This window comes from Hyposmocoma kahamanoa, unplaced genomic scaffold (assembly GCF_003589595.1).
Source record: "Hyposmocoma kahamanoa isolate Upper Pololo Valley unplaced genomic scaffold, ASM358959v1 92, whole genome shotgun sequence".
In the NCBI taxonomy this organism is placed as follows: Eukaryota; Metazoa; Arthropoda; class Insecta; order Lepidoptera; family Cosmopterigidae; genus Hyposmocoma; species Hyposmocoma kahamanoa.
In genome coordinates, this window is record NW_020654748.1 from 11,528,446 (window position 1) to 11,549,919 (window position 21,474).

At 33.4% G+C, this 21,474-nt stretch overlaps 2 protein-coding genes across 4 annotated transcripts in view; both read left to right on the top strand.

The window, feature by feature from the left end:
• LOC113236475 (calcyphosin-like protein) overlaps positions 1-15,271 on the top strand; it is a 52,562-nt gene extending 37,291 nt beyond the window's left edge. Inside the window, exons 2-8 of one of the 2 annotated variants that reach the window (XM_026472562.1) lie at positions 1,018-1,104; positions 11,776-11,929; positions 12,198-12,294; positions 12,453-12,533; positions 12,714-12,838; positions 13,271-13,355; positions 14,802-15,271. In XM_026472562.1, the coding sequence (XP_026328347.1) occupies positions 1,018-1,104; positions 11,776-11,929; positions 12,198-12,294; positions 12,453-12,533; positions 12,714-12,838; positions 13,271-13,355; positions 14,802-14,903 (731 nt within the window). In that variant the 3' untranslated portion in view covers positions 14,904-15,271. The remainder of the gene's footprint in view (positions 1-1,017; positions 1,105-11,775; positions 11,930-12,197; positions 12,295-12,452; positions 12,534-12,713; positions 12,839-13,270; positions 13,356-14,801) is intronic. The other variant, XM_026472563.1, reaches the window with a different exon arrangement.
• Positions 15,272-18,892: 3,621 nt separating this feature from the next.
• Positions 18,893-20,059, top strand: LOC113236882. Of its 2 annotated transcripts, none has more exons than XM_026473092.1 (2): positions 18,893-18,972; positions 19,154-20,059. In XM_026473092.1, the coding sequence occupies exon 2, from the start codon at positions 19,173-19,175 to the stop codon at positions 20,013-20,015; it is 843 nt and encodes a 280-aa protein (XP_026328877.1). In that variant the 5' UTR covers positions 18,893-18,972; positions 19,154-19,172; the 3' UTR covers positions 20,016-20,059. The 2 variants fall into 2 exon arrangements, with proteins under 2 accessions (XP_026328877.1, XP_026328878.1); XM_026473093.1 differs by having other exon boundaries at positions 18,901-18,972; positions 19,158-20,059.
• Positions 20,060-21,474: the final 1,415 nt, after the last annotated feature.

A 21,474-nucleotide genomic window follows, 5' to 3' on the forward strand; every position in this document is an offset into this window, starting at 1 on the left:
CATATAGTATCTACAATAGTACCGACACATCAACCACATCAACCGAAAAATAAGAGGTTATACATTAGGAAAGAAAGAAAAAGAAATCACATTTATTTGACTATCATAATTTAAATCTTCTCAACTATTGTGGCCTCAACTACGCCGACCGCATCACTAGTAGCCGCCATTATGACATCACACAAGGAAAAATAAAACGGAAAAAAGAAAAAAAAAATTAAAACATTCACACTTAAGACAAAATAAATAATTACAAAACAAAATCACAAACAAAACAAAAACTAAATTGAACCATAGTTTATTACTTAAACATAAACAAAAACATTAATAACTGTAACTTTTTCATTGAAAAAAAAAAACCGACCTCAAAAATTTGCTTAACGGCTTTTTTCGATTTCCATGGGATTCCTTTCTTTCTGACTTGATTCTGACTTCTTGGTGACAATGGGACTTTTACAGACTCCTTTGTACATTTTATATTTTTTTTTTCTGGTGACGGTCATTTGTAGATTACAAGTATTGTGTCAAGTAAAAAGTCGACTTTTATTTGCGGAAAATAATTAGTAATTTGTGATAGTTGAAACGGACCCGGCACAGTATCAGGGACCACCTCGAGAGTATGAAAGGGTTTTCAAACAAAAGAATAATTTTCTAAATCGGTCTACAATTGATGAAGAAATTATTGAATACACGGACATGCCTGTAAAATTTGAGGATTTCCTTCGATTTTCATGGGATCCCCTCATCACTTTCTGACTTGGTGACAATGAGACCACCACAAGAGTGCATCCTTTCAAACGAAAAAGAATTTTTAAAATTGGTCCACAATTGACGGAGATATCTGAAAACATACTTAGAACATACATAAATAGTCGAACGTATAAGCTCCTCCTTTTTTTTAAGTAGGTTAAAAATAAAGATGTTTCGTTCTGTCATAGATCAGTTGTATCCACAACTTGGGACTATAATATGGCTATTACGATTGATATCTCAGTAACAATGTGTTTTTGTTCACAGCCTGCTTCAACTACAACAACAACGAAAAGGGCCCGAATAAAGCTGCCGGTGACCCGAAGTCAAAGGAATTGAACATGGATAGCGCATGTACGTATGCTAGCAGTTTCTATGTAGGCACATAAACTGCAATAATAATTGGCATGTATTTAAATTATTTTTTTTAATTTGTAAAAGCAGTAGGCAAAATATCTAAATGGTCAAATTTAATGTAATCTAAACGGGCAAACGGTTAATTCTTCTTCACTGAGACATAAAATAAATTAAATCGATCGACATTTTAATTTGTTCTGAGCTACGCAAAAATTGTTTGATTTGTATAAATTAACTTTCATAGTTTTAGGTTGGGCCTCAAAACTAAGACAAATGAGCATTAAAAATACAATTTACATATTTATTTTTAAAACTAAGTAAATGTTGATTATATTTGTATATAAATATTATATTATTATAATATAATTTGATCTGAAAACGTGTCCGGAAACGCACGCAAATTGGCATTTGGGTTCTTTTTCATAGACTTACTAACCTAATCTAACCTACTGAATGGAGGGTACAACCAACTAACCAAGATTTAGTAGGAGATCAATGACAAAAGATATACTGGTTATAAATGTCATTAATCGTTAAAAGAAAAGACCACGTGGTCTGTGGAAAAGACCAATGATAAAAAAGAAGATCAAATATTATTTTTGAATATAAATATTAATTTATTAAGTATGCATTAAACATAATAATAGTTACTTTGAATGCTGTTAATTTGTAATTTGTCTGTAGATCAACTCATATAGATGGAACAATTCATATGTATATAAAACATAAAAAAATATCGTTTATTTAAAAAAGTGCACATTTGCAATAGATCAATTATTTGTTGAAATATATCATCGACGTAAAATTTGTCCACGGTTTGACAAATTCAATTTTTCGACAAGGACTGGAGGGAATGACGTTTAGTTTACATGTTTCAAAATTGCATAACACTTTTTGATCAATCAAACATTATAACTATTAATGCAAATATCGAACACAAAGAAAAATTCCCTCGATTTGACAGGACCCGAACTTGTGGCTTTATGTCAATCTAGAGCAATCGCTCTACCAACTGAGCTACACAGATCGAGTTGGCAGACTTTACGAACTCTCAATAAAATTAGTATTTACAATTTCGTAAACCGATATCTCTTGTCAACCTCTGGTATCTGTAAAGGTACCTGGGTGAATGAAGAAAAAAATAGTGGATTTCTCACAGGTGGAGCTACGGTAAAAGAGCCGTAAAAATCAAATATAAAAATTTGTTTACAAATACACAGAGAAGTTCGTAAGGTCTGTTGACTCGATCTAGCTACACCTATAGCTCAGTTTATAGTGCGACTGCCCTTGATTGGTATACATACATAATTATAACAAATTACTGGAGTAATTTAACAAAAAATAAATATGTAGCATACATAAATAATAAATAAATATTTGACAACATTACATACGTTGCTCTGATCTCAAAGTAATTAAAGTACCTGTGTTATGGAAATCGGCAACAACGATGGCACCACAAACATCCAGACCCGAGATAATTTAGAAAAGTATGTGTTTCTGTATTGACGTTGCTCGAATATGTGTTAGGGATTATACTTATGCCTACAAACCTATCGGACACTCTTAGTTATACCAAACACGTTAAGTATTACTTACTAATCTTTTGTTGTATTTGTTAGTTGTCATACACTTATTTTGTCAACGGGAAAATCATAAGGCACTTGATAATAATATTGCCTTGATTGTTGCCCTTAAATAGTGCAATGTTGCCCTACTATATAGCATAATAAAACTTTATAAATGATTACGTGTTGTTTATTTTAGTAAAATTTAAATAATTACAACAGGAAATTAAAATTTTACTTTTAAATATTTATCTTTATTCGACCCGTATGTATATTCAACGGTAGTTATTATTAAATATTGTTGTAAAAGTTGCTAATTAACAGTTATACGGGCTTCCGCCATTAATTGAAACGAAACAATGTAGTAACCAAAACGTTAAAATTGTATATAACGCCGGAATGTAATTAATTAATGATGGGTAATTAATAGATCCAGACGTTATTTTGTGGAAATTCATGTTAAAAAAGTAGAAGTGAATCGCGTAAAATAGCTGCGCTTTTGATGTTTTTTTTCATGCAGTGAATTTTCACACCCTCCCGCCGCACATACACAATCGCAACTACAGTCACAAACACCAAAAATATATCCGACACGTTTTGCCTCTCTACGAGGTATCCTCGAAGTTGTTGTTTGTTCGACTCTCGGCCAAAGAAATGATTTTTCAAGACAAGCGCAACACACTTAATGATAATTAATTACTTAGTGAGTTCTTTTTTTATTTCTATTCTCATTTATTCTTTTTCTTTTTTTTTAAATTGTGTAGTGTCGTTGGTAGAATACAATTAAATGTCTTCCTTTCTACAATTATAACTTGAATCAATCTATCTAGTGTCTACACATATAAAATTTATGATTTTTATTAATAATAGTTTGGTAATAAGTTTATCTTCTTGCTGAATTTTTAAACAGAAACACATCATAAGCCCCTATTTGCTTGATATGAATAGTACCAAATTTTGTTAGAATCAGGTCGCGTTATTTTTATTCCGAATATTTTTTATTTATTATATTCAGCAAATATATATATATATATATATATATATATATATATATATATATAGATAACATAGACCATAATAATACTTATTATACATATATTTTTATAATACTTGTCATTATATTTCATCGTCATCAGTTTTCTAAAATTCGGGGATTTTTGTATAATAGTAGTTTTTGTAGTCAAAATTGTATCAAAAAAATAAAACAAAATGATTTCTTAGGTTTTCGCAATTGTTTCACGTAGAAAATGAAAATAATTTTTCAGATCTACATCGAACTATTTGTTTTTTTTCAAATAAACCTCATGGTCATGACACGGAGTCACCTGTGACCATGGGACCTGTGAAGGTCCGAAACGTCGGTTTGTTTGAAAAAACAAATATACACGATTTAGATCCGGAAAAATACTTTCATTTTCTATAAAATAAAATCATTTATTCTGTAAATATTCATAAAATTGTACCCAATAACCTCAGATTACAAAACAATAAGATACGTAATCTGAGCCAATAATGAGAAATTTCAGAACTTACAGTTAGATTCTCGAGAACAGAAATCAAGTAATACAGTCAAGAGCACACCAAGTTTGACATTTTGTAATTAAAATCGTTTCAATTAAGTGTAAAACATACTTCACCGACGAGCTTTCACCTGTTATGTAACGTTCAAGATTAGTTTTTGAGCAAAATGACTGTCTGTATGTCGAAAATATATTATATTATTTGGGTCCTATGGCACTTCTTTTGCCACAGCTAGTGCCATTACTTATTTATATAAAAAATATTTTTGGTATTTACTTTTCTTATTGAAGAAATTAAGAGGAATGTCATCACGCAGCAGTACGAACGCACACACTACACGGAAAAATTAGTTAAGTTTATGTTATATTGGAATGTTTTGTTTTTTAGTACTTTAAATGTAATAAATAAAAAAATATTATTAAAAATGTATAATGCCTATTCACCGAACGACGCCTAGAAAAAGCCCTAGTCACACCGTTCAGGGAACAACTCTGCAGGCAGGGAATTCCACTCCGTAGACATTCGCCATATTATTATGAATATGGAAGCAAAACGCTTCGTGCGCTTCCTTGGAATATCCACAACATAGGTGTGGAACTCCACCCTATGACTTGTCCTCCGATGATGGCAGGGGAAGGCGGAGTTAAATCGTGCGGTTCCTTGGCACACTCCCCGTGATTGTATCCTGTAGAGTAGTTCGGATACAGAGGCCTTAAAACACATAAATTTTAAAAAAAGGACAATAGTAGTACGTTGTAATTATTATCTGGTAAGTTTTTTAATCGATATTTTGTACCTATGCTACAAAATTGCATCGCTTTCAGTTGGTAGGCACATGAATTATTCTTTACTTTGCTTGCACGGGGTGTACTAAATATTGTTGCATGTCTGAGTCTGTGAGTGATCTACATTTTTGACCCTCTAGGGACCGACACTAAACATAACTCTAATTTAAAAAACAAATTATATAACCTTGACACAATAGTCACACCTTGACATATAGTAATAACACGCAGCGAACTGTATTTAAGGTTTAACTAATTGTGGTTATAAAATAGAGTTTATGGTGATTTTATTCTAGTTAATAAATGAAAAAACTGTAATATACAGTTTATTGAATATCACAATGTTTTACTATCACGTATTATATTATATTAGAGTATTATAGTGCGCATTACGTTCATTCGTATCAGTTCCGAATCCGAGAAATGGCGGTCCGAAATATCACAGGTGATTTTATCTCTAGGTGGATAAGCGATATTCGTATTTTCACGCTTGACATCCGAAGTGGGTCCGAGTTTTCTAGATTTGTACAGTCATACGAATCGGATGCAGTGCACAAATGCGTTAAGAAAAATTCCTTCGATCCGACTGGATTCGAACCAGCAGCGGCAGCGCCGTGTCTGACGCTCTCCCAACTAAGCTACGGAACAAAAAAAATCGGAAAAAATTTGTAACATCAGCGTGTTCGTTCCGCAGCTCAGTTGGGAGACCGTAAGCCACGGTATGCTGAAGGCACTGGTTCGAATCCCAGTCGGATCGAAGGAATTTTTCTTAGTGTTTGATCTATGTATTAATCATTATAAAGAAACTGTATTGTTGCAATATTTTTTTTCTAAGAAGGTCATAAAAACTTATTTGTTATCGTTTATGGTTCCCGAATTCGGGGAAGTTCAAGTTTTGATTTTTACCCGAGTTAAATAAGGGCAAAAAAAATATTTACAGGCGGATTTAAAGTATGTAACCTTGTAGCTTGAAAACTCTAACTAAACTAAATACAAGAAGTGTTTATATATTTTTATTTAACTTTGCCATATCACGGGTTCCTTGAAGGGCTCAAGCGCAGAACGTCCACTTCGAAAAATTTCCCTTTCGCTAAAAAAAATAATAATACACAAACACTGGCAACCACTGTCTAATTTCAGCCAGTAATATAAAGATATCAAGAGCGTGATATTTCAATATCTTACTGTTAGTTATCGCTCAGCTCTAAAGAAAAACTGCCTTTGATCTGGCTGGACTTGAACCAGTGTCTGTTGCTATGCTGGTGCCACCGCTCTTAACTAACTAAGCTAATCTCGACTAAAGTCCCGACCAGATTTGTAGCCCGGTTAAGAACGGTCGCCCCGATAGAGAGACACGACTTCGAGTCGAGTCAGATCGAGGGAATTTTTCTGTGTTCTTCGATATTTGAGTCAATAATAATAATAATAACAAACTAGGCGAGTATTTTCACAAAAAATATATGAATTTCATGCCAGTAAAATATCATGGTATTCAATAAACAAATAAAGAGTCCAGGGAAAGAATGATCGAAGAGCAGAACTTTTAATTTGGAATACTGTTCAATATGTTGGTGAAAAAGACATTGCAAAAATGCTACCTGAATTAAAGTGAATGTCGATAATGTGTGTAACCACATATTATCTAAAAAAACCTTTGTAAATCTTATTCAACATTTCTACCATGTAGTTACAAGCATTTTATGCCTTAAACTAAAAATTATTTTTTCATAATATTGAACCTTATTAGCCTTTTCCTGATTTAGGCAAAATACACAGCGTTTAACGGATTAGATGGCGGTGTTACCTCAAAACATGTTTTAGTTGACTTTGATTGTTCTTTCCCTGGTGTACTCAAATATCTAACCATCAATTCAAAAAGATTAAAGAAACATTAAGTCGCCACTTGCACAAAATAATATAAAGCGCGCGCATTTCAGACAATCGATTTTTTTGAAGGACCTACATAAAAAGAAATATAATAATTATGATGGAACGCAAGTAAGCACTATGTTTTGTTATTGAGAAGTTTATTCAATTAGATTAATGGCATATAGTAGAAGTAATATGGTTAACATACTTTAGGTTGTCACGACATTATTGACAAAAGTAAAGTAGGTAAATATATATATATTCATGAAATATATAAATAAATATAAAGTAGGTAAATATATTTAAATATATATTCATGAAAATTCATGGAAATTTAAACAAAGTCAGAAATAGTTATAAGAAAACCAATATTTCGATTTTCCTGCAGCTTCAATCCAACCTTCTCTTATTTTGAACTCATTGGAAAAACTTTCTACGTTTAATCTAGGAGTATAATGGAATTTAAATATCTAAATTATCTAAAACAATAATACACATACATTTTTCTTCAAGCAACAGCAACATACAAATTGACATGAAATTGAAATGGTTGTCTGAAATATGAGTTGGGTTAAAGTTACTCGAAATAAAATGTTTAGTAATAATAATAATAAAATAAAGGAAATCAATTTAACGTGAATGCTTTTCGTTTATTTCGATATTTTAGGGACTTTATTTACAAGAATCATAGTAAGAAATTCAAACATTTCAGTAAAAATTAACTGTCGATAAACATCAGTCATCGTAAATGAACATCAGTATATTTGAGTTCAAATTACAATCCTGTGAAAAAAACTGTATTTCCGAATAATATAAGGTAGTGGAACCAATGATGGACAGTGCACCTATTATGAACATTTTTTAACAATACCCACAAAAATAAGGAAACGCTAATTATTTCTTTGCACTTTCAACATTTTTTATTATTTTAATCAAAATGGAAGACATCAGTGATAACAAATTTAAAATAAAACGGATTTCTTATCAGGACTGCGTCTCAGGTACGTTTTTTATAATCATATTTGAATGTGGTATTTATGAGTGTGGTGAATTCTGTGGTTAGTTTGTGTTTTGGTATTGTTTTAAGCGTTTTAAGCATCTAAACAAAACATAACCGTAAAACAATAACATAACGTCCATTGGAAAATTTTAAGTATTTATTGCTGGATCTCATTTATCTATTTACCCAAACATGGACATTTTTATCCTTAATCGGATTTTATCAATAAAGAGCTTTACTTGTGTTTACCGTCTTTATAAAGCCAGACTTTTAATTTAGTTTAGCGACTCAGAGGGAGAATCGAAGAGATTTTTGCACAAATTGAATTCTAGAACAAAAGAGACGGCACAAATTAGACAACACAAGTCGTTAGAAACGTGTATGTATGTCAAATATAGTGTTAGTGCATGAATAATATTTACAGTTTAATATGATTTACGTGTATGAATTTAAAAAGAATATGATACATTTTTGGGTGAGAAGGGAGGAAGTAGGACGAGGGATAGAGGGAGGGAGGATGTCATATAGGGAACACCGTAATTTAGGGCAGTCAAAAAATATATGGTCCACGTTTCCTTCGTCTAGACCTCATTCACACAATAAGTTATCTTTTATCATAAGTCTAGCCAAATGAATAGGAGTATACGCATGACCTAAGCGAAGAATATTGTTGACGTAGTTTTTTTATCTGCTGTACGGAATTTACAAAACCATGGTGTTGTAGGAATTTGGGGTTGAATGTCCGCATAATATTTGCTCTTTTCTTTTTGGGATATCTCCCAATACTTCGACCAACGATCACGAAGAAGGGATTCTGGGAGTAGGCAAAGGTCGTGGGAGTACATATTGGAGTGTTCAGTTGAACCTATGCGGGAAGCCAATTTGGTACAGGAATTTAACCATCCATTGTTACCAGTCACAAATGGGTCATATGAAACGTCACACCACTCGTTTAAAAATAAGTTTAAATACAATGCAAGATCTCGTTTTTTAAGATTGAATTTGTTAATTTGGCTTAAATAGTTGATCGTTCATGTTTAGGTGCCCATGATTGGAAACCGTCCATGACGGGAATTGGAAATTGGACTGTCCATATAAGGATACTCAAACAGGGTCTACTTTTTCGCGAATAACAATGTTTTCTTTATTAATTGATTTGAGTAAAGCACTTTCAATCGTTGTTTGAAGGCTTTTTAATCAATCAAACCTTTCCTCGAGTCCCACAGAATAACTCATCCGAAATTAAAAGACTAAAACAAAAAATAAATCATAAAACCGTCCATGATTGGTTCTAGTACCTTATTGAACTTCCGAAAGAAATATTAACTTTCTGATGTTGTCCAACACAAAAAAAATGTCACTTACTGTTTATCACTCGGTTGAGTGTATGCGTTATTATTATTATTACTTATAACAGTATTTCAGTATGATGAAATAGTTTAACAAGCACCAAAGCTTATGAAATGTGAGGTCACTTTTAAATTTGTAGTACGTAAATTACGACAAAAGTTACCCATAGATATTCGCCCCATTGGGCACATCATCGCCTAACTCCCTATGTATGGCGATTTATGAACGTGCGTTATTATTAGAAACGTTAAGTACCATAAAATGTGGTGTGTGTAGAGGTTTCAGGGTTATAGCGAATTAGCGACGCTTAGTAGAATAAGTTATCCACGTTATAGTTTTGTGTTTTCAATAGTAAGAGCCGAAAATTCGTTTAAGTTACAACAAAGAAAATCGCCATGACCCCATTTAAAAAGTTGTTCTAAGAAATTCCATAGGGGCTCATGGCCGCTGCTGCAGTCACCGCGTACCTGCGAGGGTGGAACGACGCATACATAAGTTATATTTACAAAAAAAAATATTTCGAGCAAAAAATGTGACTTATTTTGTTCACCAATAGACATTATTTTGTTATTTAGTATATATAGTTGTACAGTGTAATCAATAGTTGAAGATGTATCGAGGGAAAATTAGAAATAGGTCAAACTGTAAGTTTTCCATTTATTTCATTTTGGTAGGTTGGTGATTACACGTCACTTATAATATTTTTTTTATAAATACTTCAACAATTAAGTCTATCAATATAATTGTGTATAATTACGCAGTTGGAAACAAAAATGCGACGTAGATATTGTACAAATTTCTATCTATCAAAGATGAAATCAACGCTAGTCCATTTGTTACATGTCTATTATGAACGGAGTATAGTTGTCGTAAAACATTAACAAGCAGGGTATTGATTAGTTCCGTGACTCAGTAACACGTGGCAACGCAGTGTTGAAAATTAACTTTTCTACATAGGACGTTAATGTCGGTAACACAGTAGGGGCGTTAGGCGTTACGCGCGCGAAATCCGCTATCGTGTTTACGTATTTTGTAAGAATTCGCACGTTGTTGAATGCACACGGGTCTGCGATGAGCTTCGATCTCGCGTGCTTATGGCACCGCGTGTCATATCGTCAAAGTCATACATATCATACAACGAAAACTAACTTTTCACCATTTAATCTCGTTTTTTATTTATTACAAAAAACACGAGTCGATAGTCAACGTTATTTCTTAACTAACTATACATTATATTTTTTGTGTAATGAAATGTAAAATTATAGACATCATTGATCGATATTAAAACTCAAACTCAACTATTTCTTTCATTTGAAAGTAAACGTTTTAACAATAAATTATATGTGTGAAATATTTACACTTAGTACACCTACCCTAAGTAGGTACCTGGGGCCTTGCCATGAACTCTTATTACGATTCAGTTTAGGACATCGTTGAGGAATCGTTGTGGGACAGCGTTACATGAAGTATATAATATCATTATACCGCTTTTTGTCGTTACGAAACTATACCTGACCCCCTAACCGACTATTTGGTTCTGAGTAGATCAGAGTAAAGATAAGTGTTAAACAAACTTAACCTTTATTTAAACTGTGAGCCGTAAAATTCATTTTTATATTTGACTTCCTTATCGCATTGTTAATGAATGAAGTTTTAAGAAACTTCATAAGCTAAATTGACCTATAATTATATGACATGAATACTTTGAACCAAAAAGCTGTAATTCTTTTACACCCTTATGTTAAATGCGAAAGAAGTATCTCAGAACCAAAAGGTCGGCTAGAGGGTCAGATATCTTAGACCGTCAATTGTACAATCAATAACTCATGACGCTTGACACTTTGAGCCTCGGGCCGTTGTAATCGTGAGACTATACAAATCTAGAAAACTCCAACCCTCTTCGGATGTTGCTTGTGCACTAAGTCAGATTCGAATGGGAACTGATAGAACAGTACGTAGTGCGCAAACCCCGTAAGTGTCAATTGTCGTGCTGTTAACCTTGTATACATTTTGCCTACTATACCCAATAACCAAATATCCTGCTCACTAGAAATAATTTGATTCGTTTTCGTGTTCGCGTGTTACTGTAGAAAAAGGGGCAATAAAATTAGAAAATAATTGTCCATTTAGTGGGTTCCATTCCGAGCGTTGTTTGTGGCTATCAGTTACCAATTAGAATGAGCTAAAATAAAATAAAATTACAATTAGCTAGCCATATACAAAAAGACTAAGTGTATAAATTACAACATCGTTGCAAATATGCCACATCTTATTTGGAGACGTTTATGTTTAAGATAATTATAATGGTGGTTATCCAGTTTTCGCGAATGCTTCGAATGTATGAAATGTCAGGCATCCGTGACCATGGGAGACGTAGCTGAAACGTTGGTTTGTTTGGTAAAACAAATACACGCTATTTATATCCGAAAAAATAGTATCATATTCAATATAATGCTTGTTATTGTGAACTTTTTCATAAAAGGATTTCAAAAGTATTCCACAATATAATTACATTGTCCTACTACACCCATGTATAAGGACTTAAGGAGTCTAAACAATTTTTTTGTTTTTGCAGTAGCCTTTCATAGACCGCAGTCTGCAAGCTCAAGGCAGGAGGAGGAGCTGATGCAAAAGAGTTCCAGAGCGTTATCTACGACCTCCGACCCTCTGGAGAAGTTAAGACTTTTGTGTCTCTCGCGTGGAGCTTCAGGCATCATGGGACTAGGCAGGTTAGATATGTTTGTAATTAAGTATTTCTTAAGTGGATAACATAACTGCACGGTCTGATGTTGCGCGCAAATAAGTCACGCGTTTTGGTTAAATCGCGAAACTGCTTACAAAACAATTGTTGGTTAATTTTGTATGAAAAGCTTGTAAACGGTGCGGTGATACAAAGTCTTGAAATAAGTTTTACCCATGTATACCTCACGGAAAATTTGTGCTTACTTTATTGATGACATGTATTCGGTTTGATACAATGCAATGGTTATATCTTAGGGTTTTTCGACGAATGGACGACGACGGCAGCAAGCAACTTAACAAGGAGGAGTTCTTTAATGGTATCAAAGAGACCGGTTTGGAAATTGACGATAAGGTATTTAAAAAAATAATTCATAGCATTATAAGTCCTGTGGTCCTTTTGTTCAGTTTAATTATCGAAAATAAAAAAGTACAAAAATGGCAATGTAAAATTATCTTCTAATAAAGATAATTAGAGTAAAGTTTGCTGTAATGAGTTTTGAAATATTTCAGGACGCTGAAGAGCTATTTGGGAAATTCGATAACGACAACAGTGGCTCAATCAGTCTTGATGAATTCTTGAAACAAATTCGCGTAAGTTATTTTAATAAATTGTGATAAACTTCTTCAATTACCACTACATGCCACTGGACTGTTGTAGACAGTGGTGGTCTTTTTCGTTTTGATCCCCGACCAAACTTTATCTAGTTCATCAGTTACAGTAAAGGTAAGATATTGAGAAGGCCACAGAAATAATTTGATCGATAATTCCAGCCACCGATGTCGGAATCGCGTCGCGCCATTGTCGAGCAAGCTTTCAAAAAGTTGGATAAATCTGGAGATGGTGTTATTACAGTCGACGATATAAAAAACGTGTATTCAGTAAAATCAAATTCCAGGTAAGTTTTCAGTAATATTCAATGGACATGGACATAACCTAGTTTGTATAGAGACATTAAGTGCTATGTGAAAATCTTTGGATTATATCTAGAATACTGTTGTGGGGGGACTACGATTATGCTGATGGAGTACAAAAATGTAAGTAAATTAATTTTCTATGGCGCGATTCAAGTGGAGGGTAAATTGTGCAAAATAATGAAAAATGTTGATTTTCTTCGGCCAAGGGTTGAACAATCAACAACCTTTGAGGATGCCTCGTACAAAGTCAAAACATATTGTGTCGGGCATATTTATCGCATAGTAGCAAATTAATTTACTTATATTTTTATTGACATGGTCTTCCGCAAAGTAACGCCTGAATTTATTAATGACACCTCTAAATTGAAAGTCCCATTCGTAACTAAAATAAAAGATATAAAATTTGTGTTCAGGTATATGAGCGGTGAGGATACAGCGGATGTTATTCTCAACAAGTTTCTTGCTAACTTCGAAACTGAGGGAACAGTCGATGGCAAAGTGAGTAATAAATAGGATTTTCTATGATTTTACCGCTTACGATCAGCGTCAATAAATACAAATCACAATATGCAGATTATTAAATTAATAAAGATTGATCCCGAGGCCTCAGTTATGAACACATGTGTGCGACTAAAAAGGCATTCAAAGCTCGAAACAAATGGTGCCGAAGGAATGATCAATCAAATGAAGGAAATTTACATAATTGCGTCAGATTTAACAGTGAAAGAAAACATTGTGAGAAATCACACATGTCAGTGATGAATTAATTCATAGAAATTCATCGAAGAGAATGACTCGAAGCCATAGTGAGTAAGCTTGGTAGCTTTTTAATGTGACCAACATTCTCTGCTCCGGTAGTGTACATGGAACCCATTTTTTTACTGACTTACTGTGTCCCACTACTGGGCAAAGGTATTCCCCAAAATCCTCCTCTGCTTCCTGTCTTTGGCGATTTCCCACCATCTCCAGCGTCCATCCTCGGGCACCCAAGAATGTGGACGTTCGCCCGCCTCTCGGGTAAGATCCGGCTATCGTGGCCCGCTCAATGCCATTTGAGTCTAGCTGTTTTGTTTCCCACATCAGCAATGCCAGTCATTGAAAGCAGCATTACATTGCCTACTTGGTGAATGCGTTAAAAGCCCAGAATGCTGCGTTCCATCGCCCGCTTGCAAATCTTGAATTTAGACTTCTGCAAGTAGGTCAGCGACCATGTGTGCGCACCGTAGGTTCGGAAGGGTAAGAGTAAGGGTAAGACGCATATATCAATGAGTTGGCGCTTAAATGCCACAGAAAATTCATCCTTCATTGGCGCCTTCAAGGATCAGTAGCTCTTCAACACGTTTACGATACAACGATTCTTGTCTTGTCTGTTTCGAAGCTTGCTAACGGCCCAAGTAAATATATCTCGATTCTGCATTTCATGCTGTGAAACATTATCTGCGTTTTAGACCGATTTGTCTGAAGTCCAACCTCAAAACTTGCCGTGCTCAGTTCTTGGAGCTTATGATGCAATTTCTGTGACGTTGGGTCAAAAAGTTCTTAGTCGGATGACTAAGCGAAGCGAAGCTTAAATTCGTTAGGCGTTTGCCACTGTTGACAATTCCCTTTGTAGCCCAAGATCCTGCTAGGGTTTTAAAAACTTCTTTAAGCACGCTAGTAAACAATAAGTTTGAGAATGGGTCGCTCTGTTTAACATAATTTTGAATATTAAATGATGGGCCGTTCCATATGTAATTTTATGTTTGCGGTACTGTGATTATAAACCAATTCTATGAAATAGCAGCCGCTATATTGCGACAAAAATATGTTTTGTAATTAATAAAAAAAATCCGAGATCACACCAGAACTTTCAATTACAGTGAAAATATCATAATTAAAAAAGTGTAAAGAAATATATAAAGCTTAGAGCCAGTATTAGGTACATATTATATTTATATATTTCAGGTAACATTGGAGGAGTTCATGAACTATTATAGCGGTATCAGCGTGTCGATTGACAACGATTGTTACTTCGACCTAATGATGCGTCAAGCGTACAAGCTGTGAACAATCTTCACACACGCACCATTTATACAGGATACTACGAAATACAGGTGCTTAATGACATCGCCGCGCCGTCTTAAATAGAAAATTTTCGTGATTTTTTATCGTTTGCTGTGTCGTTTTTAAACAACATCTCAAACCTGTAAAAAACGATACGTACTCTTCACCAATGTTAAATACGTTATCAAATAAAATGAAAATTGAATCAAATTTATTGTCATTATACCTTGTCAGAGTTTAGTTTTCGTTGTTTTGAGGTGAATTATTATTTCAGAGGCTACTTAAAAGAAACTTAAATAAGCTTTGGCGTATTTCCTGGAATCCTGTATGTATCTACTAGTACAATGAGCACAAAATATTTCTATTAATTATGTAATATCTGGTTTATTCTCATACGTTGATATACTATTGACTATACAATATAGTTCATTTAAATTACTATTGTGTGGTAATTATGTTGGTTTCAATATAATATTTTATCTGTGTAATTAGTTTTACTAACTTTCCTCGTCGGACACACTAGTAAAAATTATTTTCCTTATATCGTGTCCTAGCCTTCCTTCTGAAATCAAATATACTAAATCTATGGGTACAACAGCATGGAAAGAAAATGTGTGTGTGGACTGAGGGCCCACATGATTTTTGCCATTTGTAATAACTGGAATATTTAATATAAGTAGTAAAGCATTTTGTAAAACGCGTTCTGGAATTTGTAAAGCATATATTAGAAAGCTATACCATCTAAGGTGCGGTCTCTCAGTTCTCACACCAAAGCTTCCACTTCAGGGCAAGTATTTAGTTTGCGGATATTTTATTAACAGAAATTTAGTAAAAACCTCCTTAAACATTTACACAATGAACAAAACGTAATTTGGCAATGATTATATATTATTACACTGTTCGTTGGCCCCTGAGGGCCCACATATAAAAAACGTACAAATGAGTAAATTAATTAAAATTTTTATATTATTTATCCGCAAACTTTAGTAAAAATCACAAGAACGAATGTAAAAGCCATTGACTTAGAATTATATGGACGTCGCGTCCGCGCTAAAAAGTGTCCGAACTTATAGGGCGTTAAAATCGTATACAGAGCGTCATTCACGCTTTAGTCTTCGTTTGTTCGACTGACAGCGAAGCAAACAAAATTAGACAGTACTGCGATGACATTACAATTTAAATTCAACGTTTTAGCTTTTTCGTATTCCTTTACATGTCACTACGTTTAAATAGGTTGACTTGGGACATTTTTTTCGTGGTTTTTGCATTAGACCCGTCGTCTATTTATTTGTAAGTCAATGGTAAAAGCTAAAGAAAACCACAATTACGAGCCAATTCCGTAGATTTCATATTTATTTCTGGTCCCTCAGTTCACACACTATAGAACTGGGAATTAATTAAAATATACTAAAATATAAGCAATATAGAAATATTCGTCCTATTGAGGTTTAGTCAAAATCAAGTTTACTATATATTCTATATAATAAATTCAATTGGCCCTACAAATGAATAAATTTTACTTTTAACTGTAATTGTATGAGGTACGTCGTCGCTTAGAAAATGTTCGTCAGTACTGTTCTGTTATATATCTCTTTGGTAAAGGGTTGTTATGGAGTTGTCATCGTTCTTCCTAATATCAAAGACATCATAAAAGCAGACTAACCCTTATATTGCATCGAAAATTAAATAAGCAAGCTAAATTTATTGAAACAAAACCACAGTCAAAGATGAATATTTTTAATAAAGACTCCATATTTGCAGATCAGCCCTCATATATAGAAAACTGGAAGGGACAAGTTACACTTAGCAAAGAAAAACGAGGAGCAAAGATTAAATTTTTGAGAAGTGGAAACCTTTGCAATTTTGTTTACATTGATTCTCAATATGTCAATTTAAAAAACACATGTGCATTCGATTCAGTAATGTATTTCCTATGTACAGGCTATAATAACAACATCAATATTAAAAATGTAGTAACTATGAAGAAGAAGAATTAATTCCACAATATTTACACCGACTCTCTGATACCGATACTAAAGGCAGCGAAATTTATACGTTACGACATTGACTTACAAGTTACGAGCCAAAAAATTAAAAGACAGACGGTGGTCTGCGCTAGAAAATCACACCACTTTTTTTGCGAATGCAATGCCACAAAAATTTTCGAACGGTTCCCTCTACAACATTTCAAATGTGCAGTTTTTTACAAAACTATATACAAACTTGTTTTGTTCTTCAAATCGCATTACACGGAATATTATGTCTTTGTCTTTAAATTTTGATTTTATAAAGATTTTAGGGATTAGTTGCCCGAAAGAAGCTATTTTCTTGGACGAAGATACAAGAAAATGTTCACATTGTGAAGGTCAGGCCATAAGTAACTACGAAATAAAAAAAGTAATTGAAAAAACAAATATACGCGATTTAAATCCGGAAAAATAGTTTCATTTCCTATGTGTAACAATCGCGAAAACCTAAGAACTCGAAAAGTAATTTCATTTGATTTGAACGGTACTGACGAACATTTTCTAAGCGACGTACCTCATAGAAATGAATAAATTTAAGTTTTAACTATTAAAAGTAAAATTTATACATTTGTAAGGGCAATTGAATTTATTCCCCCCTTATTTAATGATGGTATTGACCATTACAAATGCCACTCTTTAATTAATAAAAAATTTGTATGTTATAAAGACAATTCTTGTAAAATTGCTGAAAGTACTAAAAAAAGCATGTTTTTACATGTAATAACTTAGACTCTCGTGGATACTTAAAAATAACCTTTGTAAACCTTCATATTTCAGTTGGTTTTGACTTGTAAAATATTGAAGTTAGAAGTATTATATTATTATCTTTTCATTTAATAGGGAATTTCATAATTTTAATTATTTACTAATAAATAAGCAAAATATACAAGTCAACAGAGACTTGTTCAGCTTTTTAAACTTTCATATTTCAATTGATTCTGGTTTAAAAATAATATTTATGCTCGAAGTATTTATATGTCATTATAATTTTATTTCATTGGGAATTTTGTAATTTCAATTATTTTTCAATAAATAAGCAAAATATACAAGTCTACAGGGACTTGTTATTATGTGGATACCCTACTAGATACACGGTTAAGAAAAATGTATTGTTATTTATTTAATATTTATGTATTAAAACAAATATATGTAAGTATATAGTAAAGCTTTTTTTACTAAACCTCAATAGAACGAATGTTTCGATATTGCTTATATTTTAGAATATTTTAATTAATTCACATTTCTATAGTCTGTGAACTGAGGGAACAAATAAATATGAAATTTACGAAATTGGCTCGTCATTGTGGTTTTTTTTAGCTTTTACAATCTTCCTTGTGATTTTTACTAAAGTTTGCGGATAAATAATAAAAAAATTCATTAATTTACTCCTTTACTAAATTTCTGTTAACAAAATATAAACTAAATACTTACCCAGAAGTGGAAGCTTTGCTGTGAGAACTGAGTGACCACACCTTAGGTGGTATAGCTGTTTAATATATGCTTTACAAATTCCAGGACGCGTTTTACAAAATGCTTTACAACTTGTAAGTACTAAATATTCCTGTTATCACAATTGGCAAAAATCATGTGGGCCCTCAGTCCACACACACAAGCAATTCTCTATACTTATGATCGTTGAGTACAAGATGGGTACAAGTCATTCACTTACAAAACAAGTGTATACCTATAATATAAATATAAAAAAAAATAATGCCAGGTTTTTCTGCACGCTTTATGCGTAGGATTCTTAGCTACAAATAATCTTTTTGGGTTTTATAATATTTTGTTTCAAAATCTGACCATAGCGCATTTTGACATGTCCCATGCGTTACATTCTGAGTTTTGTGATGAATTGACACGCTAGATTTATTTTAGATTTAAGTTTTTAGCATAGGATTATTTATAATGTTATTGCGATGTTTATGATTATCTCCACAAATGAAGAAAATTTCAGTGGTAAAAAATTGTTTTCAGGGCCCTCAGGGTTCTAAATACAAGTGGCGTCACAGATAGGCGGATTGCTAGCTTATTTTAAAATTGTATAGGTGAATATTGCACTTGTTATTAAATTTCAACTAGAGTTGGAAGTATATTGGAAGGTTCTTTCAGCCAGTACATAGTAGATATATGTATTTATATAAATTTGCCGTATGAAGCACCTATCGGCTAGAAATTGAGTGTAGTTATTATATTGTTTATTGCAATGCTTATTTCGTTAATTTCCAGGTAGATTTACCCAAACAAAATGTGTCGGACAGTACTGAGCCTATTTCAGGCATTAATATGCATGCTCCAACTAGCAATAAGAATCATTATGACAATCGGCCTAATGACAGAAAGTCTGATCAGATTGGTACTTCAGAGCATTTACAACTTTTTGTCGTTTCTGTTTCAATTAATATCACTTCTACCAATTTGCTGCGTATTCTTAGTTACATCGAAAATAAAATGTGCTCTGTTCTCCGGTGGTGGCGGCTGTCCGGCTGGTGCCAGGGGAGGATCTTGCGACTGCATTTTGTCTGTTGCGGCTATACTGATTTTGCTTTTGATATTTCGAGCCACAGGCGTTTTAGATAAAATTTTCCATAGATTAGGTTATGACAAAAGTTTTGTGGTAAAGCACCCCACGGGCACAGTCTCGGAGTGTTCTAGGAATATGAATGACACTGTGTACCAACTGTACGATTACGATAATAGCGATGTTGCAAGTGACGTTATGGGCGATGTATTGAGGTTAGGAGAGACGCTTGACATAGAAATGGCGGAGCAGGATTTGAAGACTGAAGAGCAGCCTACAACTCTTTGGTCATCTACAACTTTATGCCTTTCTACAACGATCATGATGATCCCAACCATTGAAGTCACAGAATCTGTAGATGGAATGATTTCAAAAGTGACGACGATTGCTCCGCCAATCACACCGACACAAACAATACAAATTCTAAAGAATGGGTTAACTCAGGTTGAGTATCTTGAGTATAATAGCACTACTCAGCAAGACCATCCAATTATTCTTAGTCCGAAGGCTAAGGACTCTGAAGATACACATAGCAATTGGACGACAGTTATTTACTACCTGGTAGCTTGAAACATTTTAAGAATCGCTTTACAAGTAATACCTACCTAGATTTTGAAGTTTCTTTAAAAAAAATGTAATAGCGTTAAAATAAATTGTTACATGTGGTTATTGTTTTTGCTTCCTTATAAATAAGCGTAAAATACTTACGGATTGAGATAGTAGGATTGAGGTAGGTAAAAATGCAATCAATTCAGTGTCGTATTTGTACTGAAATATAAATATTTAGATTGTTATATTACCACGGTCCGTAGGAAGCTAGCATGACATGACAGCAGAATCATAATATTATTGCTATTTTATTTCTTATGATATCAAGTTATGGAACGTACAAGTTGTGTGCTTGGTGGTAATCTACACTCCTGTCTATAACAGTTGCAGTGCCATTCAGTTTCAAATCACAAAGATCTGAGCACCTGACACTGCACCTATCACCCTGAGACATAAGTGGACATAGTGGAACCCTATGTGCCTGTAATGTCACCAACACCCTTACCTTTCATAATTGGAACGCAGTATATAATGCTCACATTACTGCTTGGCGGCAGAAATAGGCAAGGTGGTAGTACCATTATACGAACTCTTTCACAAGGAGCTCTACTGCTACTAAGACAAGTCTATAGAATATTTTTTTACAAATTATAATAAAATATAACATAGAGTGATATATCATAGAACAATATAAACGTTCAAAATTGTTGGTAAACCTTTTTGCTGACACACCTTCTATGTATGTCTGTGATTATTTCGAATTTTGATTTAAGCTTTTTGAAGTGTTCCTTGTCACGACGACTTAAGAAAATATACATTGTTTTTCATCATCACGGCAACTTGACTTGTTTTTATTTTTGTCGAGATTTCCTGGGATAAAAGACTTCTGTCTTTACATTGGTTATGGGCTTGTATTGGGCAATGTTCTCGCAATAGTTCGACAAGTTCAGTTTACGTGTTTTTTATTAGGACTTTAGTTTTGTGTGATATTATAAATTTTAATTTTTTCGGAAATATAATTTTACGAAAATGACGCAAAAGATTTCTTCTTCGAATACCATTTTATTGGCTATAGAAAAACTGGAAGGTGTTTCTAATTATGGTACGTGGAAGTTTTAAATGAAATTATTATTGATAGATCATGGACTATGGGATTTAGCAATTGGTTCCGAAGAAGCGACCGCTGATTCTTCAAAAGATCAGAAAGCATACCCAAAAATTTACTTGAATATACAACCCATTTGCTATCCACATGTAAGAACTGCAAAGACGGCTGCAGATGCGTGGAGAAACCTAAAGTAAGCCTATGAAAATTCTGGCATAAGTCGGAAACTTCTCTTAAAAAGAAAACTTGAGCAAATTAAATACGAAAACTACAATTCTATGGATCACTATTTAGGAAATATTATTTCCATTACACAAGAACTAGCTGACATTGGCTGCAACGACGATGACGAAGAATTAGCCGAATTGATGCTAA